This window comes from Salvelinus sp. IW2-2015, linkage group LG8 (assembly GCF_002910315.2).
Source record: "Salvelinus sp. IW2-2015 linkage group LG8, ASM291031v2, whole genome shotgun sequence".
NCBI lineage: Eukaryota > Metazoa > Chordata > Actinopteri > Salmoniformes > Salmonidae > Salvelinus > Salvelinus sp. IW2-2015.
This window is the reverse complement of record NC_036848.1, coordinates 27,407,410-27,432,128: the sequence shown is the minus strand read 5'-3', so window position 1 is coordinate 27,432,128 and position 24,719 is coordinate 27,407,410. Positions and strand designations below refer to the sequence as shown.

Below are 24,719 nucleotides of genomic sequence, written 5' to 3'. Positions count from 1 at the left end.
AAGTCACTCACCCACCATTGCACCTTATACCAAATGGTGGGTTGGACCTCACTTTATATGCGCAGAAAGCTACATTTCTATGTGTTCATCTACAATGCCCTTTTGGGTAAACTCCCTCTTTAATCTGGTCTCCTTCACCACCAGCAGTTACCATACCCGGTCTGCTAGGTGGTTGCTACTTAAAGTCTCCAGGACATTTACAGTATTAGGCAAGACTGCCTTCTCGTCTTGTGCACCAGAGGTATGGAATAGTCTACAATACATGCTTCATCTAGATATGTTAGTGCCACTGAATTAATTCACATTTTTGATGGGAGACCATTACAGAGGAGTGTAAAATGCCTATTTTAGGCTGGATCATGTTGAATATCATTGTATTGTCTTATGTTTTAGTTCTGTAATGTATTGATTGTTTCTGTCTTCTTAGCCAGGTCTCCCTTGAAAAGGAGACTCTGGGTCTCAATGGGCTTATCCTGGTTAAATAAAGGTTAAATAAATAAATAAAATACATCAACCTCAAAATCAATAAACCACCATGAGAATAAATCCTTCCATAAATCCAATATGGTTCAGAGCAGTGAGAGAAATCCAAAAGCCATCACCGGCCTGCAACAGGTGCAAAGAGCATTTCAATGCACCATCCTGTGTCTAATACTACACTATCCTGGCTAGCATCAGAAAGGTTATGGTTACGCAGTGTGTTTTAAGCTGGTTAATACATTGGGGAGCTGCTGTCTGTCCAACTAGGCTACACACGAGTCACACCTACAGTATCTGATACAGCGCCCAGCAGGAAATCTCATTTTGTCCACTGAACCAAGGGAACCAGGGAAGCAGAAGGAGAGCAGTGGGCTAGTGTTACCGGAATAGCAGCACCAATGTGTCGCCAGTGATTCTGTTATGGCATGGTATCTGCTTCTGCTATAGCAAAATTCTACCCAGTGTATGCCTTTTAAATGTCCATCGGTTGTCATCCTCTATGGCCCTTTTTTCATCTGCTATTGTTTGCCAATAGAAGGAAGCATCCTTGCACCTTCTATCACACCAGCTTGACCAAGACTTCGGGCAAACACAGGAGATTGTTCCATAATTGAACCAACACATCTATATGAAACACTGTTGTTCGTTGCCCCAGAAAACAACGGATTAACCGAGGAAAAGCCTGTTGGCTGCATGCTACATACACATATCTGAGTGTGCTAGGGATTTGGGATTTGGTGCAGGGATTTGAAAGTTGATCCTGATTATCCCCCATCCTGTTATCTATCCTGGGTGACAGTTTATTTTTTGCTTCAGCTGAATTGTCATTGATGAAAACAGAAACAGTCCAGCAACAAGGCTACCTGAACCCCTTTCCAATTGGATAGTGCTATATTGACTAGTGACATGCCGTTAATTGACATCAGCAATATCCACACAGTCACAACATAAGACCAACCCTTTAATAACGGGGACAGGTCACTATCGCATTTTAAATTAGGGAAGAGGCTATCTCCAATTTCATATTGTGAAATCTCCCCATCTTAAAATAGGCATCCTAAAAAGATCAAAACGGGTTGTTGTAATAACCTCCATTTTCATGTGTAACAGAGCATAATACAATGTAACTGTTACAGACATATTGTTTTGGGTCTAGTGACATTTTTTTATTCTTCAGGTCTATTTGATACAAGCGAACAAGATTGTGAAATCTTATTATGATTAGGCTAGTAATCTAGGTAACTGATCACTTTGAATATTTTTGTTCCATTGTCGAGATAAAAGGGAAAGTTAGTATAAGCCCTAGCTGACAGTAGACTGGCCTTTTAAACTCCAAAATCCACTTCTGATTGGCCAATAAGAAGAAACTACATTTCCCAAAGAGGCCTACGGTTGATGACGTTCGTGCACACTTGAGATGAATACCTGGAACAGTATTATGAGTTGACGTCTGAGTTGCGACCTTTATATATACACAATCTATGGTTGCGACACCGCTGAGTTGAACAGGCAGTGGCAGTCCAAACTTCATGTAAGTTCAACTATCTAGTTACATTTTTTTGCTAAACTGCATAACACATGTGATCGTAATAATGACAGAATTGCGTTCCCTTTCACATGAGTTTTCTTTCCTGTGTTTTATTTGTGGCATTGTATGGTTTATTATGGCTTGATCAAACATAATAAAACAATCTAGAATAATCTATTGGGCTAGAAGTGTATGTTTGACAATAAAATCAAATCATTCTGTGTTAAATATGGTCTGGTGGGAGGCATAAACATTGCACAACCTATTTTAAAGGAAAGTGAAACTTAGTTTAGCAACGCAATAGTGTTTGCAATTTCTATGCCTTATAATAAACAACCACCCATCGACACTGTGTGCTGCCAGAGAAGATACATAAGTGTTCAGTTGACAACATAAATAATGGTTGATGCAAGTTGAACCTGCTGTTCGTTTTTTTTTTGCTCATGTTTGGCCTACGTGTTTTCTTTTTGTTATATTCTCAATTTCAGAACTCAGAATGGAGAGCTTCGAAACTGCAGCCAACATGGAATTGTCAACCAACTTTTCCCAGGTTGTGTTTCAGGAAATCCCCAACTCATATGTGTCAAATGTTGCCTTGACTTGCTGCTACACTCTGACAGCAGCAATCCAACCGAATCCCAGAGACTGGGTGGGGATATTCAAGGTGAGATTATAGACCAATTTGTCATGAATATTCATGAACAATGTTCCCGCTAATTTTTTCCTGGCATTGAGCAAATTTCATGTCTGCTGAGTGCAAACTTGAATGTTATGATAAATCTGTGTAATTTCCAGCACGTGCTTACTGTGAACACTGAGGCTGTACCCACTTTAAATTAGTTTCAGACAGTGGGCAAGTAGGCTACTGTGGCTATTTGATCATAATGTAGGCCTACTAGAGTGGCCTATCATAAAAAAACTAAGGAGAAAATACATCCCATAACATTTTAACATGGAAATAGCTGTTCTATTATTCAGCCTACAATAGCAGTCAATGCGTGGTGTTCAATGTAGGTCTACATTCCATGAATTTTTAACAAAACATGCAGCGCTTGACATTACCCTGTTTATCCACTTGTCCTTCCAGACAAGGTGACTGAAAATGTGTTGTTTGATGCAGTGTTGGGTAGATTACTTTCTAAATGTAATCCGTTACTAGTTACCTGTCCAAAATTGTAATCGGTAACGTAACTTTTGGATGACCTAAACTCAGTAACGTAATCTGATTACATTCAGTTACTTTTAGATGACATAACCCATCGCTATCTACTACATATAATAATACGATTAAATTATATATTTACATTAAAAACCAATGTCTATCAGAATTAGTCATTTCAATGAATGTTATACCCCTTGATCTTCAAGAATAGGATTTGGAAATATGGAAGTATAGATTAGCCAAATTGTTTTATCTGAGCATAACCCCAAAACAAAGGACTTATTAGCCAGCTCTACTCTGTTTATGATTTTGTTGTCATGGAGGACTGACTGGGCTCATTGATTCGAGTTGAAAAATGAATGCTGCACTCATGGAATGGCATGCTTTGAGCACTACTGAAAAGTGCTATTTACATGTGAAAAATGAATGCCATATGCTGCATTTGCAATAGGCCTATTGTTTACCTTTTTGTTGGTGACACTTTGATATCTTGATTATATGCAGCTGTTTAAAGGGCAAATCCACAAATGAAACAATAACAAAATGGATTGCCCCGCCTCTTTTTTTTGATAAAAAGCTGAGGGAAGACCTGGGTAAATGGTAACCACTCTCAGATTAATAGACAGAGCTATTGATGCAAGGACTGGCCATCCACAATATCAAAAGGATTGTTTTAACCATGTTATGAGGCTATACAGTGTTTGTTTACGTGTACAGTGTTTACAGAGTAAAACAAGCTTATATTTCGGGTTCTCATGGAGTGTGACAGTTTAACTAAACTCATGAGGCATTTATAAGTTATATTCTTTAAGAATCAATGGATATATAGATATATACAACATTTATATGTATATTTGTAAGTCCAAAAATGGATGTAGCAACTACAGATTGCCACTTTAAGTCTATCAAAAGTATGCAAGCTTGAGCATGTGTCCATTAGGCCTATGGGTTTATTTATTTTATCAGCATGAATTAGATTGAGCAATAAAAGCCCCACTTTCATTCCATAGGCTGGGATCCGCACTATGCAGCTGTTGTAAGAGCGCAGTTTCACTGTCTGTCTACTGGTTTCAAAAACAATGATTGATATGCAGCTTAAACTTCTTGAATTCAACCATTATTGGGTTCAAATACACATTTAGATTTGTGAACAGCCATCCACAACAACCACAATCCGTAAGGCGCAAATAGATAAATGAGAGAGCAGCAGTGTGATTCACATCAATGCGCTATGTAGATAACAATAATAAGTGATATCCGTATCGCCGTAGACTACACCACTGCTGTCATCCTTACCTCCAAGCGTTTATTCAAGTTGGATAATCTTTGGATGTTGACAGCAGTCGCACCATTGGAAGACATAGCTTGGACTGTAGCCTACAAAAGCCTATTCCTGCGCTTTTCCTGCCATCCATCAAACACATTTGGTGTGTCATCATAGTGGTCTCTGACTTGTGGTCAGACTCGCTCAGGTGGAACAAACTTAAACTTGCGCCTTTTTTCAAGGCTAATTTGAATGACATTGAGAAAACAGAGAAGTGTCAAAGATTGTTTTTCACAAGGATCCTTTCTGAATTTAAAAGTAATCCTCGAAGTAATCTAGTTTTTCAAAAGTATCTGTAATCTGATTACGATATGTTTTCTTGTAACGGATTACAGTGACCTTTTTTTGTAATCCCTTACATGTAATCCTTTACTTCCCAACCCTGGAAACCACTTTACAAAATAAAATGCATTATTATTCCCATACCATTATTACAGAGAATCAGACAAATTATGCTACCTTCTATCTATTGGCTACTTATCTTATTCACACCTGTCTCAAAAAACAACACTGCCCCTTTAAGACAAAAAAAGCTCTTTACCAGACCTTCTTTTAGAAATGTACATGTTTCGTGTTCTTTTAGGGAGCAAATCACTCCCCCATTTGCAGTAAATGATCTATAACTGGGCTAATAACTAACTAGCAAAGGATATGTACAAATGTGCAGACGTGGCTACATGAAGCTCTCGCTTTGATCTCAAAACAAGCACATCTACTGACGACCGCTTATGCTGTAAATATAGTCCAGTTCAAAGTCAATGGCACAGATCCATATATGGCAATGGTCTATTTGCATATAGTACTACTGCAGCTCTGTTTGGTTATGCCATAACGGTCTGTGTAGAGTACAGCTGAGTCGTGAGTGTCAATGCAATAGAATCCTACTCCGATGCGTAGTTCGTTTTGTATACTAAGCCTTGCAAAGTTAGTTTTGTGTTGGTATGTTGCATCGAAAGTGGCTAATATTGTGTGGATTTGATCACAATTCCCACAGTTAAAGGGAAACGTTGATAGTGTTAACTAAGGGGGAAAACTCTAGAAAGTTGAGTGAAGTTCTTCTCTGCATCTGCTGATATTTCTTCTGCACAGCAGTCCCGGGGAGCTGCGCACCCACTCGCAGTTAAGAGGGAACATTGTTCATGTGTGATCGGTTCAATCTGAGATTATGATATGGATTGTATTTCCACAAAGTAAATAACCTATACTACACAATAAATATCCAGTCTGGAATGTCTCTCTATATGTTGTCAGTCATAAATATGTTATAACTGGTGTATCATTGTGCAGGTGGGCTGGAGCACCACAAAGGATTATCACACATTTGTGTGGGTAGAACCATCATTGGAACTGATAGGACTGGAGACAGTCAGAAAACAAGTGCTTTTTACTGGTAAGACTATGTGTGGATTTTATCCTCAAACTTTTCAACTGACATGAACTTTGATATGAATTATTGTGATCAATTTATACTGAACAAAAATATAAAACGCAACATGCAACAATTTAGAAGATTTTACTGAGTTACAGTTCATATAAGGAAATGCATTAGGCCCTAATGTATGGATTTCACATGACTGGGAATACAGATATGCGTCTGTTGATCACAGATAGCTTTAGAAGAAAGAAAAAATTAAAAGAAGGTAGGGGCGTGGATCAGAATACCAGTCAGTATCTGGTGTGACCACCATTTGCCTAATACAGCGCGACACATCTCCTTCGCATAGGGTTGATCAGGCTGTTGATTTTGCCCTGTGGAATGTTGACCCTCTCCTCTTCAATGGCTGTGCAAAGTTGCTGGATATTGGCAGAGCCTGGAACACGCTGTCATACACGTCGATCCAGAGCATCCCAAATATGCTCAAATGGGTGACATTTCTGGTGAGTATGCAGGCCAAGGAAGAACTGGGATTATCATGCTAAAACATGAATGGCACAACAATGGGCCTCAGGATTTTGTCAAGGTATCTCTGTCAATTGAAATTGCGATCGATAAAATGCAATTGTGTTTATTGTCCGTAGTTTATGCCTGCCCATACCATAATCCCACCACCACGGGGCACTCTGTTCACAACGTTGACATCCCAGAAATGCTCACTAACAGGGATGTAAACAGATTTGTGCACAACATTTTAGAGAAACAAGCTTTTCGTGCACATGGAACATTTCTGGGATCATTTATTTCAGCTTATGACCAACACTTTACATGTTGCATTTATATTTTTGTTCAGTGTAAGTTACTTTTTTTTATTTTTATGATACCTGTAGGCCAATGTTAACTTTACATTATTATTTGATATTAAAGTGATCAATATTATGCAGGGGATTACACTGACAATGATATTGTGATTCTGATAGCATACTACTTGCCAAAGGATGACTCAGCATTCTATCAGTTCTGCTATGTTGATAGCAATGGCCAAGTTAGAGGAGCCAGCACCCCCTTCTGCTTTAAAACCCCTGGGGAACAAAGCACAGACTGCAGCCTTGAAAATGACCTCTTGGTTATCATAACTCAGGTACAACACAATCCACCATATCTAACATTGATTGTGTTTTGAAGACCATGCTTGAAATACTTGTCTTACAAATGCAGCACACTCTGTTTGGCTTGCTTAGTGACTGGGTCAAGGTGAGGATGTTCCTCGCAAATTTATTTTGCTAAAATGATCCATAGGAGGTTATGTATGTACATGATTTGCATTTCTGAATCTAGGAAAAGGTAGAGCAACGTGAGAGGGAGAAAGAAGAGCTGGTCATGGAGTTGGGGCAACTGAAAGAACAAAATGAGACTCTGAGAAATGCTCTGAAAGAGCAACAGCAAGAGATTGATCACTTCAAGGTTTGTTTTCAAGTTATTTGTTCCAACAGCGGCTCATTTCTAGCCCCTAGTCATGTGTGAGAATAAAAATTTGAGGCAACAGAATTGTAACATTATTTCTGCAGCTGTCAAATGAGGAACTATACCAGGCAGATGGGAACATGGAGAATAAGCGGGAGAATGCAAGAAAGCATGAAGAACTGACACAGAACACTAAACTAATGGATGACTCACACAGAGGGCAGGAGGTAATATTTGGTCCATTTTGTGTCTTTAACACACTGATCACAAACCATCTGACAACTAAGAAACAACATATTGAAACGTCAATGCTTTTGAACATAACTTGTCTTGGTGGAACTACACTGAGTTTACAAAACATTAGGAACACCTGCTCTTTCCATGACAGATTGACCAGGTGAATTCAGGTGAAAGCTACGATCCCTTATTGATGTCACCTGTTAAATCCACTTCAAATCAGTGTGAAATGAAGGGGAGGAGACAGGTTAAAGGAGTGTTTTTAAGCCTTGAGACATGGATTGTGTATGTGTGCCATTCAGAGGGTGAATGGGTAAGACAAAAGATGTGCCTTTGAACGGGGTATGATAGTAGGTGCCAGGTGCCCCGGTTTGAGTGTATCAAGAACTGCAACGCTGCTGGGTTTTTCACGCTCAAGTTTCCCGTGTGTATCAAGAATGGGCCATGCCTTGATTAATTGAGGCTATTCCGAGGGCAAAAGGGGGTGCAACTCAATATTAGAAAGGTGTTCCTAATGTTTTGTACACTCAGTGTATACTTTATGGATAGATGGAACTATCCAAACAAATTAAGAGGTTATGGACATGATTTAAGCATCTCTGAATCTAGGAACAGGTGGGAAAAAGTGAGAGGGAGAAAGAAGAGCTGACCATGGAGTTGGGGCAACTGAAAGAGCAAAATGAGACTCTGACATGTGCCCTAAAGGAGCAGCAGCAAGAGATTGATCACCTCAAGGTTTGTTTGCATGTCTTTTCTTTCCACAAGCAGTTGTACTTCTAGCCCCTAAATCAGGTTGAGAGGGTGATGAATTGTATATTGTGTCTATAGGAATCCAAAAAGGAACTGGTACAGTTAGTGAGCAAACTGGAGCGGCAGCAACAGAATACTAGAGAGCATGAAGAACTGGCAAAGAATGCCAAATCATTGGATGAATCACAGAGAGGACAGGAGGTAACTGTTGCAAACCAATTTTCCATTTGTGATTACTAATACTTATTCTATTAATAGAGTGAATTTGTATCTGTGGTAACAAAATATCTGATCTGACAGCTGTAGGCTAGGCATCTAAAACAAACATCAATGCTTTTCATTGTAACAACCTCTTTTTCCACTTTCTCTGTATTCATGTCTTGTTTCTGTCTCCTTGTCTTGTTTCTAACTGTTTCTTTCCATGAATGGCTGCAGTCTCTGACCCCCATTCATGAAAAATATTTGGGGAATTTAGTGTCAAAACATGTGACAGCTGTATGTATACAATCAATATTTCTCAACGCTACTACTTGTTTTCCTCATTTTCAGTCTGCTGGTCGTGTATCTAACTTGCTATTTCTTTTCATGAATGGCTGCAGTCTCTGACCCCTATTTGTGAGAAATATGAAAGAGCGTTGATCAAGATCAAACAGCTAACGAAAGAACGAGAGGTGTTAAGAGGAAAAGTTGAGGTCCAAAGTGTGGAGATCGCACAGTGAGTCATTCTTGTCTGGAGCAATCCATTCAATGCATGGCAACATAGTCTCCCCTACAGAACACCGCTCCAGTGATTTTAAAATCAAATATTCTCTCATGATATCATCTGGTTTTGGAATGTTTTGACAATTGTGTCACTTGATGTGGTTCCCTATGCTCCTGTGTATACAGGCTGAGCCCAAGGCTCAAAGAATCTGAGCGGGAGTCACACAGACTGAAGGCTCACATTCAGCTTTTACAGGTCTGCACAACCAGCAAAGTAATATAATGTGAACAAATGCCTGTAACCCACAGCGTTTTAAAATGCGAAACTCAGACAATCCAATCACAGATTTTCACTTCCAGGTGGATCTCCAGAGCAGTAAGAAAGAGAAGAAGTGTTCTGCCCTAAAGGAGCAACAGCAAGAGGTTGACCACCTTAAGGCTTGTTTCCAAGTCGTTTGTTCCAACAGATGTCTTCTTTCTAGCCCCTAAATCAGGTTGAAAGGGTGATGAATTGTATATTGTTTCTGTAGGAATCCAAAGAGGAACTGTTACAGGTAGTGAGCAAACTGGAGCGGCAGCAACAGAATACTAGAGAGCATGAAGAACTGGCACAGAATGCTAAATCAATGGATGAATCACAGAGAGGACAGGAGGTAGCTGTCGCAAACCATTTTCCCCTTTTGAACTACCAAACTACCAGTACTACTACAGCTAATTCTCAGTAGTAGTAAAAAAAACATCCAATCTGACAGCTATAGGCTATACAGCTGAATACCATCAATGCTTTTCAATGCAACAACCAACTTTTTCCACTTTCTCTCTGTCTCCTTGTCTTGTTTCTGTCTCCTTGTCTTGTTTCTAACTGTTTCTTTCCATGAATGGCTCCAGTCTCTGACCCCTATTCATGAAACATATTTGATGAATATAGTGTCAAAACATGTGACAGCTGTATGTATACCATAAATATATATTTATTTCAATAATACTTCTATTCTCCCCCCCCCCCCACTTTCTCTGTCTCCCTGTCATGTATGTAACTTCCCATTTCTTTTCACAAATGACTGCAGTCTCTGACAACTATTTGTGAGAAATATGAACGAGCGTTGATCACGATCAAACAGCTGAAGAAGGAGCGAGAGGAGTTGAAAGGAAAGATTGAGGTCCAAAGTGTGGAAATTGCACAGTGAGTCATTCTTGTCTCGAGTAATTCATGGGGACATAGCTATCTAGTACAATACCTTTCCAGTCATATCATCACTTTTAGGATATTTTTTTACACTATGTGGTTCCACATGCCCCTGTGTCTGTGTAAATAGGCTGAGCCCAAGACTCAAAGAATCTGAGCAGGAGTCCCACAAACTGAAGGATCATATTCAGCTTCTACAGGTCAGCAAACTCCGCAAAGTAATCAAATGTGAATGAATACCTGTAACGCAAACTCTTTGAATGAATTGGCCAACAAGTATTTCAATGTCAGAGTGCATTCTTTTGATTGGAGAAAAACAATAATATAATCTCATGACCCTTTCCAGGTGGATCTCCAGAGCAGTGAGAAGGAAAAGGATAAGCTTTCTGCAGCGCTGCACAGAGTGTGTGGTGTCACACATGATCTACAGGACCTGAAGACTGAGAACAAGGCATTACGTAGAAGCCTGTCAGAGCAGGAGCAGCAGCCACTGCAGATGATGGACAGTGATTGGAAGGTGTGAGCAAGTTTCTAAAAGAACCATGTCCTTCCCCCTACAAACCATTGTGCAATGTAATTCTGTAGTATTGTGTGTCTACAGGAGCAATACCAAGCCCTTCTTGGTCAGCTGGAGGAGGCTCAGAGACAGTTGCACAAGGAGTTGCAGGCTTCCAACAATACCCGCAAACGTGCAGAGCAAGCAGAAAGGGAACTGGAGGAGCTCAAGGAGTGCATGGAGAGCACGGCCATGACGTCTGATCAGACAAAACAGGAGAGCAGCAAACTAGAGGTGCTTTGAGAATCTTACACTATTGAATTTTCCAATCCAGCGACAATTTTTGCTAACCAATATGTTGTTTGTTCTATGAAGTTAGTTGACCCGTGAGAAGAAATGAACAGAGAACACACTAACCTTGTTCTCTTGGCTGATCACAAGTTGCCTGTTTTCTCCTCTCAGATGCAACTTTCAGAGTTAAACGAAATCATTGAGGAGAAAGAAAACATGGCAGAGATCGCTAAAGTAGAGAAAGAGGAGTTGTCCAGAGAGAATCAGGTGATTTCTATGAATTGTGCTACTATTTACTAGTCATTGAATTATTTACTTTACAATAAAATTAGGGACATTTGCCTACCTTGAGGTTTTTTCAATGTATTCGGTCTGGCAGGATCTCAAAAGAGATATTGAAAGACTTCGCAAGGTATTTGATGACGTCCAGGCTGCTCCAGTGCCCATGCAGCATCCCAACCCTTATGGCTCTTCAACTGACCCTACCCCCAATAAGGAGCAGCAGCAAGAGGCTGACTCTCTCCACTTTGGGAACCCATATGAAACCCCAGGTAATCCCAATTGTCCAGCTATTGGGAAGCCTCACCTAAATATTCCTAAACGAACACCACTTGTGCCTCACGGACACACCTTGAAAAAAATAACACGTTCAATTATGACTGACATACGATTCTGTTTGCAGGCACGGCTACAAACCTGGAGGAAGAGGTATGTCAAGTCATTCCTATGGTACACATGGTATTAATACAGATTACAACAACATACACAAGTGATTTGGGATCGAAGGGTTGACTTCATACTGCTCTATCCACAATCATTTCTGTCCTACGGTACAGTTAACGCGATCCAGTCTAGATACAATATTATTACCACTTAAGACCTGTGCCTGTGTAACCAATGTGAAATGGCTAGCTAGTTAGCGGTGGTGCGCGCTAATAGCCTTTCAAACGGTGACGTCACTCGCCTTGAGACCTTGAAGTAGTGGTTCCCCTTGCTCTGCAAGGGCCGCGGCTTTTGTGGAGCGATGGGTAACGATGCTTCGTGGGTGACTGTTGTTGATGTGTGCAGAGGGTCCCTGGTTCGCGCCCGGGTCGGGGCGAGGGGACGGACGTAAAGTTAAACTGTTACCTGTCCCATAGTTGTCCTTGGAGTGTCGTCACTGCCATGAGTCCTTCCCTGGCATCACCCAGGACGAGCTGGAGCTGCACGAACACAGCCACAGAGCGTGCCCCTTCTGCACCCTCATCTGTGACGGAATGGAGCAGGCTTTATATGAAGACCACGTCTACAGCCATGAGGTGTAGAGATGCTACTTCCTCACAACCCGGAGAGTTGTTTGTGAGTTGACAACTCATTCAAAAAATGTAAAAAGCTAATACTCTACTAATTATTTAGTAAGGGGGGAGGGCAAATAAATATGGGCTAACAACCAATCCAGGATATTATATAAATAACATATTCATTACGATAAATGTCCTCTTACCTGGTCAAATAAGTTAAGAATTAAATGTCTGGTAAATCCGTAGCTAATTTATTTAGCCTGAAATGTATCATACTATATCAGAGATTTGTTTGATGGCACTTCATTTTGGTCTTGGAGTAGAATTTTGCCTCCATTGCTGGGTGATAGGAATGTATTGCTTTGCTATTTAATGGTTTCCTATGTTTACTCCGTTATAATCTCTGCTGAACTGTTTACTTTGCGTAATTACACTATACTGACTTTCTGCCCTTAAACCTCCTGCAAATATGTATACATAACGTGTTGCATAATAGAGTCAAACAATTAAATGGTCAAATGATGCCATCTGAAAATGAAATGGTTCAAATGGGATTCATGTGGGAAGCAACAAATAAAGTTGTCTTCACAGTTGTGTTGACATGGAAGTACACATTGTTTTGTATCATGAACTGCAATATGCAAAGAATTACTCTGTTTTAATAAAAGGTCATTGCATAGAATGAAACTGTATAACAAATCCATGATTGACAACTGCCACAGAAAACATAACATTTAACCTAGTTTTCATCGCCACAATCACTGATGGGAAACAAGATGTGTACCTACCCTTGAAGTTATATACACCCCACTACAATTCAGGACATTTGCAACATGCACACATTGTTTGATGAACATTGTTCATCAAAAAGTCCCCCCGACTTCCCAAAAATGCAATTTTTCCTTAAGGCGTCATCTGATTGGCCTCTTCAGGTGTGACATCAAGGGAAGTCAGCTCCGAGAAGAGGGCTGGCAGCCAATACTGTGGCTCTCCAGAAGCTTGGGAATCCAACCATGCCAAGCCCTCTTTCAACAGGGGTTCCTAGAACAACAAGGAGTGTGTTAGGATGGTGGGTATGGAGCCAGATACTTGCCAAAAGGTTGAACGTACATATCATTAGGATCATAAGAAAATCCATACATAAATTGTTAAGATAGTAAGAAAAGCCATGTGTGAAACATGAAATGTAAACGTTACAATTGATCTGTAAACGTACAAAACCTGTGTTACGACTATGAATGAACATTTACACTTTTCAATTCTTACTTTACGTCTCCCTTCACTCGGTTACAATCTTTTTTTTATGCGTACAAACTTTTGTCAGTAATGTGGGCATCTGCAAAGGACATGAACTGAATGTAGCTAGTCAATCAAGCAACTCTAGCCCAGATGTTAGTTGCTTTGCAGCTTCAGGCTTCATTTACAAAATAAAAGTCTAGAGCTTCTTTTAGAACTGCATCCAATAATGACATACCAGTAGATTATGTGGTATAGGCTTGTGCCTTCAGCAAATTACTTGTGTGAGAATGATAAATATAAAGAAGAACCTTGTCTAGAATAACCGCCTGAGCTGCAAAATAGAATGCAAATATGATTTAGGCTATGCCTATTCCGCTCTCTAAATATGCTATGCTGTTGTGTTATATAATTGCCATATAATTGCATAATACATATTTATAGCTGCGTGGCGGTATTGTGGTGATCATGTCACCTAATGAATCACACGTTTTCCCAGATTTTAAGAGCACGGACTATAGGCCTTATTTTGACTGTTGTATTACTGAATTCCACTCGGTATGTAGGCTTGTTATAGCCATTTGCGTTGCTCAACCCCATCACACAGAGGCTATATCCATATCAATAAATGAGACAAAACAAAATATTGATATAGGCTGGGCTATAACCTGTCCTGAGTGTTAGTAGTTGCCATTCTCCAATAACACATACCCCAAAGTGAATCAGGGGGAGAAAAATAGATTTATTTGAAAAGGACAAATCATAGATGTTATGCTGGGAGGTACAGTTGAAGTCGGAAGTTTACATACACCTTAGCCAAATACATTTAAACTCAGTTTTTCACAATTCCTGACATTTAATCCTAGTAAAAATTCCATGTCTTAGGTCAGTTAGGAGCATCACTCTATTTTAAGAATGTGAAATGTCAAAATAATAGTAGAGAGAATGATTTGAGCGATGTGAGCGAGCGGTGAGCGAGTTCATTAGAAAGTGCATTGACGATGTCGTACCCACAGCAACGATTAAAACATTCCCAAACCAGAAACCGTGGATTGATGGCAGCATTCGCGTGAAACTGAAAGCGCGAACCACTGCTTTTAACCAGGGCAAGGTGACCAGAAACATGACCGAATACAAACAATGTAGCTATTCCCTCCGCAAGGCAATCAAACAAGCTAAGTGCCAGTATAGAGACAAAGTAGAGTCGCAATTCAACAGCTCAGACACAAGAGGTATGTGGCAGGGTCTACAGTCAATCACGGATTACAAAAAGAAAACCAGCCCCGTCACGGACCAGGATGTCTTGCTCCCAGACAGACGAAATAACTTTTTTGCTCGCTTTGAGGACAATACAGTGCCACTGACACGGCCCGCTACCAAAACCTGCGGGCTCTCCTTCACTGCAGCCGAGGTGAGTAAAACATTTAAACGGGTTAACCCTCGCAAGGCTGCAGGCCCAGACGGCATTCCCAGCCGCGTCCTCAGAGCATGCGCAGAACAGCTGGCTGGTGTGTTTAAGGACATATTCAATCAATCCTTATCCCAGTCTGCTGTTCCCACATGCTTCAAGAGGGCCACCATTGTTCTTGTTCCAAAAGAAAGCTAAGGTAACTGGCTAAATGACTACCGCCCCGTAGCACTCACTTCCGTCATCATGAAGTGCTTTGAGAGACTAGTCAAGGACCATATCACCTCCACCTCCCCGACACCCTAGACCCACTCCAATTTGCTTACCGACCCAATAGGTCCACAGACGACGCAATCGCAACCACACTAGACACTGCCCTAACCCATCTGGACAAGAGGAATACCTATGTGAGAATGCTGTTCATCGACTACAGCTCAGCATTTAACACCATAGTACCCTCCAAACTCGTCATCAAGCTCGAGACCCTGGGTCTCGACCCCGCCTGTGCAACTGGGTCCTGGACGTCCTGACGGGCCGCCCCAGGTGGTGAGGGTAGGTAACAACATCTCCACCCCGCTGATCCTCAACACTGGGCCCACAAGGGTGCGTTCTCAGCCCTCTCCTGTACACCCTGTTCACCCACGACTGCGTTGCCATGCACGCCTCCAACTCAATCACAAGTTTGCGGACGACACTACAGTGGTAGGCTTGATTACAACAACGACGAGACGGCCTAAGTTCCTCGGTGTACACATCACGGACAAACTGAATTGGTCCACCCACACAGACAGCGTTGTGAAGAAGGCGCAGCAGCGCCTCTTCAACCTCAGGAGGCTGAAGAAATTCGGCTTGTCACCAAAAGCACTCACAAACTCTACAGATGCACAATCGAGAGCATCCTGTCGGGCTGTATAACCGCCTGGTACGGCAACTGCTCCGCCACAACCGTAAGGCTCTCCAGAGGGTAGTGAGGTCTGCACAGCATCACCGGGGGCAAACTACCTGCCCTCCAGGACACCTACACCACCCGATGTCACAGGAAGGCCATAAAGATCATCAAGGAAAACAACCACCCGAGCCACTGCCTGTTCACCCGCTATCATCCAGAAGGCGTGGTCAGTACAGGTGCATCAAAGCAGGGCCCGAGAGACTGAAAAACAGCTTTTATCTCAAGGCCATCAGAGTGTTAAACAGCACACTAACATTTAGTGGCGCTGCCAACATACTGACTCAACTCCAGCCACTTTAATAATGGGAATTGATGGAAATTATGTAAAATTTATCACTAGCCACTTTAAACAATGCCACTTAATATAATGTTTACATACCCTACATTACTCATCTCATATGTATATATTGTACTCATATCATCTACTGCATCTTGCCATCTTTATGTGATACATGTATCACTAGCCACTTTAAACTATGCCACTTTATGTTTATATACCTACATTACTCATCTCATATGTATATACTGTACTCTATACCATCTACTGCATCTTGCCTAAGCCGTTCACTCATTCATATATCTTTTGTACATATTCTTTATCCCTTTACACTTGTGTGTATAAGGTAGTAGTTGTGGAATTGTTAGGTTAGATCTACTTGTTTGGTTATTACTGCACTTGTCGGAACTAAAAGCACAAGCATTTCGCTACACTCGCATTAACATCTGCTAACCATGTGTATGTGACAAATAAATACAATTTGATTTGAATTTGATTTGATTTATTTCAGCTTTCATTTCTTTCATCACATTCCCAGTGGGTCAGAAGCTTACATACACTCAATTAGTATTTGGTAGCATTGCCTTTAAATTGTTTAACAAACGTTCCGGTAGCCTTCCACAAGCTTCCCACAATAAGTTGGGTGAATTTTGGCCCCGTTCCTCCTGGCAGAGCTGGTGTACCCGAGTCAGGTTTCCACATGCTTGATCAGTTCTGCACACAAATATTCTATAGGATTGAGGTCAGGGCTTTGTGATGTCCACTTCAATACCCTTGACTTTGTTGTCCTTAAGCCATTTTGCCACAACTTGGCAGTATGCTTGATGTCATTGTCCATTTGGAAGACCCATTTGTGACCAAGCTTTAACTTCATGACTGATGTCTTGAGATGTTGCTTCAATATATCCGCATATTTTTCCCCCCCTCATGATGCCATCTATTTTGTGAAGTGCACCAGTCCCTCCTGCAGCAAACCACCCCCACAACATGATGCTGCCACCCCCGTGCTTCACAGTTGGGATACTTTTGTATCTATATCTTCACAATGGCCTTTGCTGTTGTTCTGGGATTGATTTGCACTTTTCGCACCAAAGTACGTTCATCTCTAGGAGACAGAACGCGTCTCCTTCCTGATGGCTGCGTGGTCCCATGGTGTTAATACTTGCATACTATTGTTTATACAGATGAACATGGTAGCTTCAGGCATTGGAAAATTGCTCCCAAGGATGAACCAGACTTGTGACGGTCAACAATTATTTTTCTGAGGTGTTGGCTGATTTCTTTTGATTTTCCCATGATGTCAAGCAAAGAGGCACTGAGTTTGAAAATAGGCCTTGAAATACATCCACAGGTACACCTCAAATTGACTCAAATTATGTCAATGAGCCTGTCAGAAGTTTCTAAAGCCATGAAATAATTTCTGGAATTTTCCAATCTGTTTAAAGGCACTGTCAACTTAGTGTATGTAAACTTCTGACCCACTGGAATTGTGATACAGTGAATTATAAGTGAAATAATCTTTCTGTAAACAATTGTTGGAAAATGGACTTGAGTCGTACACAAAGTAGATGTCCTAACCGACTTGCCAAAACTATAGTTTGTTAACAAGAAATGTGTGGAGTGGTTTAAAAACTAGTTTTAATGACTCCAAACTAAGTGTATGTAAACTTCTGACTTCAACTGTAGATGGTAGATGTTCATTCCCCCTGTCCTCAGCTTTTCTCCACAGAACAAAGAAGCAGGATGCCACTTATAACCCCACACCCTAGCCTGGGGTTGACCAATCAGAAGTCCTTGCAGTACAACTGGGCCAATGGCCAAATAACAAGTATCCTGCTCCAGACTCAATGCACAGACCGATGAAAACGTGGCACACATTTATAAATTTTTTCACCTTTATTTAACCAGGTAGGCAAGTTGAGAACAAGTTCTCATTTACAATTGCGACCTGGCCAAGATAAAGCAAAGCAGTTCGACACATACAACACAGCGTTACACATGGAGTAAAACAAACATACAGTCAATAATACAGTAGAAAAATAAGTCTATATACAATGTGAGCAAATGAGGTGAGATAAGGGAGGTAAAGGCAAAAAAAAGGCCATGGTGGCGAAGTAAATACAATATAGCAAGTAAAACACTGGAATGGTAGATTTGCAGTGGACGAATGTGCAAAGTAGAGATAGAAATAATGGTTTGCAAAGGAGCAAAATAAATAAATAAACACAGTAGGGGGAGAGGTAGTTGTTTGGGCTAAATTATAGATGGGCTATGTACAGGTGCAGTAATCTATGAGCTGCTCTGACAGCTGGTGCTTAAAGCTAGTGAGGGAGATAAGCGTTTCCAGTTTCAGAGATTTTTGTAGTTCATTCCAGTCATTGGCAGCAGAGAACTGGAAGGAGAGGCGGCCAAAGGAAGAATTGGTTTTGGGGGTGACCAGAGCGATATACCTGCTGGAGCGCATGCTACAGGTGGGTGCTGCTATGGTGACCAGCGAGCTGAGATAAGGGGGGACTTTACCTAGCAGGGTCTTGTAGATGACCTGGAGCCAGTGGTTGGCGACGAGTATGAAGCGAGGGCCAGCCAACGAGAGCGTACAGGTCACAGTGGTGGGTAGTATATGGGGCTTTGGTGACAAAACGGATGGCACTGTGATAGACTGCATCCAATTTATTGAGTAGGGTATTGGAGGCTATTTTGTAAATGACATCGCCGAAGTCGAGGATCGGTAGGATGGTCAGTTTTACAAGGGTATGTTTGGCAGCATGAGTGAAGGATGCTTTGTTGCGATATAGGAAGCCAATTCTAGATTTAACTTTGGATTGGAGATGTTTGATGTGAGTATGGAAGGAGAGTTTACAGTCTAACCAGACACCTAGGTATTTTGTAGTTGTCCACATATTCTAAGTCAGAACCGTTCAGAGTAGTGATGTTGGACGGGCGGGCAGGTGCAGGCAGCGATCGGTTGAAAAGCATGCATTTAGTTTTACTTGTATTTAAGAGCAATTGGAGGCCACGGAAGGAGAGTTGTATGGCATTGAAGCTCGTCTGGAGGGTTGTTAACACAGTGTCCAAAGAAGGGCCAGAAGTATACCGAATGGTGACGTCTGCGTAGAGGTGGATCAGAGACTCACAAGCAGCAAGAGCGACATCATTGATGTATACAGAGAAGAGAGTCGGTCCAAGAATTGAACCCTGTGGCACCCCCATAGAGACTGCCAGCGGCCCGGACAACAGGACCTCCGATTTGACACACTGAACTCTATCAGAGAAGTAGTTGGTGAACCAGGCGAGGCAATCATTTGAGAAACCAAGGCTATCGAGTCTGCCGATGAGGATGTGGTGATTGACAGAGTCGGTCAATGAATACGGCTGCACAGTATTGTTTCTTATCGATGGCGGTTAGGATATCGTTTAGGACCTTGAGCGTGGCTGAGGTGCACCCATGACCAGCTCTGAAATGAGATTGCATAGCGGAGAAGGTATGGTGGGATTCGAAATGGTCGGTAATCTGTTTGTTGACTTGGATTTCGAAGACCTTAGAACGGCAGGGAAGGATAGATATAGGTCTGTAGCAGTTTGGGTCAAGAGTGTCCCCCCCCCCTTTGAAGAGGGGGATGACCGCAGCTGCTTTCCAATCTTTGGGAATCTCAGACGACACGAAAGAGAGTTTGAACAGGCTAGTAATAGGGGTTGCAAAAATTTCGGCAGATAATTTTAGAAAGAAAGGGTCCAGATTGTCTAGCCCGGCTGATTTGTAGGGGTCCAGATTTTTCAGCTCTTTCAGAACATCAGCTGACTGGATTTGGGAGAAGGAGAAATGGGGAAGGCTTGGGCGAGTTGCTGTGGGGGGTGCAGTGCTGTTGACCGGGGTAGGGGTAGCCAGGTGGAAAGCATAGCCAGCCGTAGAAAAATGCTTAGTGAAATTCTCAATTATAGTGGATTTATCGGTGGTGACAGTGTTTCCTGTCCTCAGCGCAGTGTGCAGCTGGGAGGAGGTGTTCTTATTCTCCATGGACTTTACAGTGTCCCAGAACTCTTTTGAGTTTGTGTTGAAGGAAGCTAGCCTTGGCTTTTCTAGTTGCCTGTGTATATTGGTTTCTAGCTTCCCTGAAAAGTTGCATATCACGGGGGCTGTTCGATGCTAATGCAGAACGCCATAGGATGTTTTTGTGTTGGTTAAGGGCAGTCAGGTCTGGAGAGAACCAAGGGCTATATCTGTTCCTGATTCTAAAATTCTTGAATGGGGCATGCTTATTTAAGATGGTGAGGAAGGCATTCAAAAAAAATAACCAGGCATCCTCTACTGACGGGATGAGATCAATATCCTTCCAGGATACCCCGGCCAGGTCGATTAGAAAAGCCTGCTCGCTGAAGTGTTTCAGGGAGCGTTTGACAGTGATGAGTGGAGGTCGTTTGACCGCTGACCCATTACGGATGTAGGCAATGAGGCAGTGATCGCTGAGATCTTGGTTGAAAACAGCAGAGGTGTATTTAGAGGGCAAGTTGGTTAGGATGATATCTATAAGGGTGCCCGTGTTTACGGCTTTGGGGTGGTACCTGGTAGGTTCATTGATAATTTGTGTGATATTCAGGGCATCAAGCTTAGATTGTAGGATGGCTGGGGTGTTAAGCATGTTCCAGTTTAGGTCACCTAGCAGCACGAGCTCTGAAGATAGATGGGGGGCAATCAGTTCACATATGGTGTCCAGAGCACAGCTGGGGGCAGAGGGTGGTCTATAGCAGGCGGCAACTGTGAGAGACTTGTTTTTAGAGAGGTGGATTTTTAAAAGTAGAAGTTCAAATTGCTTGGGTACAGACCTGAATAGTAGGACAGAACTCTGCAGGCTTTCTTTGCAGTAGATTGCAACACCGCCCCCTTTGGCCGTTTATCTTGTCTGAAAATGTTGTAGTTAGGAATGGAGATTTCAGAATTTTTGGTGGTCTTCCTAAGCCAGGATTCAGACACGGCTAGAACATCCGGGTTGGCAGAGTGTGCTAAAGCAGTGAATAAAACAAACTTAGGGAGGAGGCTTCTATTGTTAACATGCATGAAACCAAGGCTATTACGGTTACAGAAGTCATCAAAAGAGAGCGCCTGGGGAATAGGAGTAGAGCTAGGCACTGCAGGGCCTGGATTCACCTCTACATCACCAGAAGAACAAAGGAGTAAGATAAGGGTACGGCTAAAAGCTATGAGAATTGGTCATCTAGAACATCCGGAACTTAGTCATATTTTGATAAGGTGCATGCATGAGGATGTCCACGTCACCCAGAGATATGTCCATGCTGTAGAGATACACCTAGCGGACTGAAACTTCACTGTTGTAGGCAAAGTACAGCTAGTGCTATCTAGACTTGCTCTGGCAAAAAAATCCATTACATTAGCTACCTAAATGTGAAGTAAACTCAACTGACGAGTCATAGAGAATGGAGACTTTTAACTTGAAAACATGTGTTATGCTTGTTCGGGTAGCACTCCTCACAGGCCGTTTGGTGTACGTTTTTTTTGTTGGCGAGATAAAACTGCCAAAACTCTGAAAGCTATTATTGTACGTCAGAATTGCAACACAATATTTGTTCAAGCCTAAAATGTTAGTCCGTAATCGTAACATGGTGTTTTTATGTTCACAGATGAAATTTCACATGTACGTTCACTTTTACGCATGGCTTTTCTTACAATTCTAACAATACGTACGTTCAACCTTATGGCAAGTATCTGGCTCCATAGGTGGGGAGCGAAAACAAAAAAATCAAGAACCATGGTTCTATGGTCCTTTGTCAATCCTAATTAGTGTGTAGCTAACAATTTCCTTCTGTAAAATATCCTCCTCCCAGTGTTGTGTTCGAGACCACATAAACCAGAGCAAATCGAGACCGAGTCAAGACCAAGACCCAAAGGTGTCAAATCGCCACCATAATAAGAGTTAAAATGTGTTCATATTTCAGAAGTACATATGGATTCTTTAGAAACTGAGTGGTGAAAAAATGCATGCCGAGGGCAAATAGACAAAGAAAAGGGATACCTAATCAGTTGCATAACTGAATACATTCAACCTAAATGTGTCTTCCTCATTTAACCCAATCCCTCAGAGGTGCAGGGGTCTGCTTTAACCGACGTCCATGTCATCAGCTCCCGGGGAGCATCTGTTTTTGGGGGTTAAATGCCTTGGTCAAGGGCAGAACAGCAGATTCTGAACCAGCGACCTTTCGGTTACTGGCCCAACGCTCTTATCACTAGGCTACCTGCCACTAACACTGACAGATCTATAATAGATAATAGGATGAAATATGTTACAACTTCCCCAAGTCTCCCCTTACTGATTGTGTGAAATTTGGACGCTCACCATGTCCCCCACTCTTCTCTACCACCAAATCAAGGAAATTCTGACAAAGTTTAATGATATTTTTCAACGATAGTAAAGAACAGTAATGTTACGAGCAAATAAGATATTTATGTGTCATGAAAGGAGTGTGGATATTTGGCCTGGCGAAGCAGTTTTATGGGCTGACAATGGGAGCTGATAATTAGGAATTTCTCCCTCCGCTGGTCTCTGGCAAGAAATTACGAGTCCTCATTGTACGAGAGAGAGTCAAGACCGAGTAAAAATATATCCGACACAGAGACAAGACCAAGACTACAACACAGCCTCCTCCTAAACTTACCAGCACATGACAGACACGCTATCGCTCCCACTTGAGAGACTCTCTGATCTAACTCACTGAAACGTAGCCCTTCTTCTGATTAGGTAGCCACACGATACAGATTCAAGAGGTTAAATTAAGGATTACCTCAGCCAGCTGAAGTACCACAGTGTGGTCCATGTTGAGCTCTGCTGGCACTGACTGCACAAGGTAAGAGCTTCCAACAGGAATCATCCCAAAGCCGTTCCCCATGGCTTTCAGCTTCTTTATGGCCCGCACCAAGTCATCTCTGGAGTGGAGAATAGAGATACAATTTCAACTTCATAACGAAATTGCACAAAAGTGTATGAATAATTGTGTGCATTATTGTATTAAATATGATCATAAATGTTGACTTTCTGCATTTCTTAGGAGACACAATTGAATGTATCATTTCAAATATTTGTCTTATGGTACTCACTGGCTCACATCCTGAGCAAATTTCCCCCTTCCCTTCAACACTCTGTGACGGAGCTCATCCAGAGTAATAAGTCCTAAAACAGAGATAAAACATAAATGAAAGGCACATTACAAATGCAGTGCTTTGCTATGCCTTTGACTATGTTCCAAAGAAGCATCACCTCCATTTATGTGTTTCAGGGCCAGACATACTTCCAATGATCTGCACACCCAGCTCGTAATAGAAGTCACCCACACCAAGCATCTCTGACCAAAAGCCTTTGCCAGCCGTCAATGACACAGAAAACCCTCAACTGGTTGCGTTTCAATTCATTGACTATATACAACGCATGAAACTCATGGAGCATGCATAAAAAATTACTAAGGAACATTCAATACCCTTAGCTAATGGGCTGCTAGAGCAAAAAAAACAACACAGTTGTGATCCTCACAGGCCAGTGGGTCGACTCCAATGGTGGCACACATCTCCTGGAACTGAACCCGGAACTGGGAACTCTTACGGATCTCTTGTTTGTGCTTGCTGGCAAATTCCTCAAGGTTAGATTTGAAGGTCTTCAGCTGTTTTGGCATCTGAAAGACCATGATGGTTAGATCTTTCTACAATGGCAGCAAGTTGATTACCTACATGGATTAAATAGCATTCCAAAGTACACACTTGCACACCCACACGACTTATTGGGCATACCTGAACAATTTGATCCTCAGCTAGAACTGTTCCCCTCTCTTTATACTTGACCTACAGAAAATAGAGTGTTTTGGCTAAGATGTTTGTATTTCTTGCTGCTAATGAACATGACTGCAATGTCATGACTTGATTATTTACATTTTGTAGATGGGCACATTCATCTATAGACGACATGACGGCAAACAAATTACCTCTGCAAGCTTCTTTTTTTGCGATAGCTCCCGCACCTACTCCTCTCCTATGCATCTTGTTTGTGTCAAAAAAAGGACTAAAGTTAGCTAGCAAAAAGATGACACTACTACTGTTATGCTAGCTAGTTTCCAGTTGAACGGTCAAAGTAACATGCTAGTTCGCAAAATGCTTTTTTTGGCTATTGCAGCCATGTGATGAGTGTCGGCATTCCGAAGCTATTAAATAATACTTTCCATGCACACATCTCTGAAATCGACTAATATCACACTCTTTGTGACATTTGAAAGCTAACTGACTACACTTGCTTCCTTACCCGGAAGTAATTTCTCCTTCTTTGGGATTGCGTTTGCAAAACGCATCCAACTTTCAAGGTGCATACACTGCCACCTATTGTACTGGAGTGTGAGGGAAGTCACGGTCTAACTACATGAAATTCTCTTAATTAGTCCTGTTCCTCTAAGAAGGAGAAATGGAGCCCTAGACAACACTTCCCTCCCCCGAATTACACCACCCAAACCCCAACCCTTTCACACAATCTCTCCCCATCTATGTCATACAATTCCCAAAACATCAACACATGCTCCACCGTTTCC

At 41.8% G+C, this 24,719-nt stretch overlaps 1 protein-coding gene and 1 long non-coding RNA gene across 6 annotated transcripts; one reads left to right on the top strand and one right to left on the bottom strand.

The window, feature by feature from the left end:
- The first annotated feature begins 1,879 nt into the window (after positions 1 to 1,879).
- LOC111967661 (calcium-binding and coiled-coil domain-containing protein 2) lies at positions 1,880 to 12,885 on the top strand. 4 transcript variants are annotated; one of them, XM_023992882.3, is made up of 20 exons: positions 1,880 to 2,011; positions 2,497 to 2,672; positions 5,782 to 5,884; positions 6,850 to 7,010; positions 7,208 to 7,333; positions 7,438 to 7,560; positions 8,180 to 8,305; positions 8,399 to 8,521; positions 8,920 to 9,035; positions 9,209 to 9,278; positions 9,383 to 9,445; positions 9,553 to 9,675; positions 10,090 to 10,205; positions 10,339 to 10,408; positions 10,555 to 10,725; positions 10,810 to 10,998; positions 11,167 to 11,262; positions 11,375 to 11,546; positions 11,678 to 11,703; positions 12,135 to 12,885. In XM_023992882.3, the coding sequence occupies exons 2-20, from the start codon at positions 2,505 to 2,507 to the stop codon at positions 12,297 to 12,299; spliced, it is 2,307 nt and encodes a 768-aa protein (XP_023848650.1). In that variant the 5' UTR covers positions 1,880 to 2,011; positions 2,497 to 2,504; the 3' UTR covers positions 12,300 to 12,885. The 4 variants fall into 4 exon arrangements, with proteins under 4 accessions (XP_023848650.1, XP_023848651.1, XP_023848652.1 ...); XM_023992883.2 differs by lacking the exons at positions 8,920 to 9,035; positions 9,209 to 9,278; XM_023992884.2 differs by lacking the exons at positions 8,920 to 9,035; positions 9,209 to 9,278; positions 9,383 to 9,445.
- A 29-nt stretch (positions 12,886 to 12,914) lies between these two features.
- On the bottom strand, positions 12,915 to 24,468 carry LOC111967662 (uncharacterized). 2 transcript variants are annotated; one of them, XR_011480329.1, is made up of 6 exons: positions 24,126 to 24,468; positions 23,935 to 23,985; positions 23,681 to 23,819; positions 23,251 to 23,323; positions 22,938 to 23,079; positions 12,915 to 13,316 (listed from the first exon to the last, which is right to left on the bottom strand). It is a non-coding gene; the product is annotated as an uncharacterized lncRNA (long non-coding RNA). The 2 variants fall into 2 exon arrangements; XR_011480328.1 differs by having other exon boundaries at positions 23,935 to 24,467.
- Between the last annotated feature and the right edge of the window lie 251 nt (positions 24,469 to 24,719).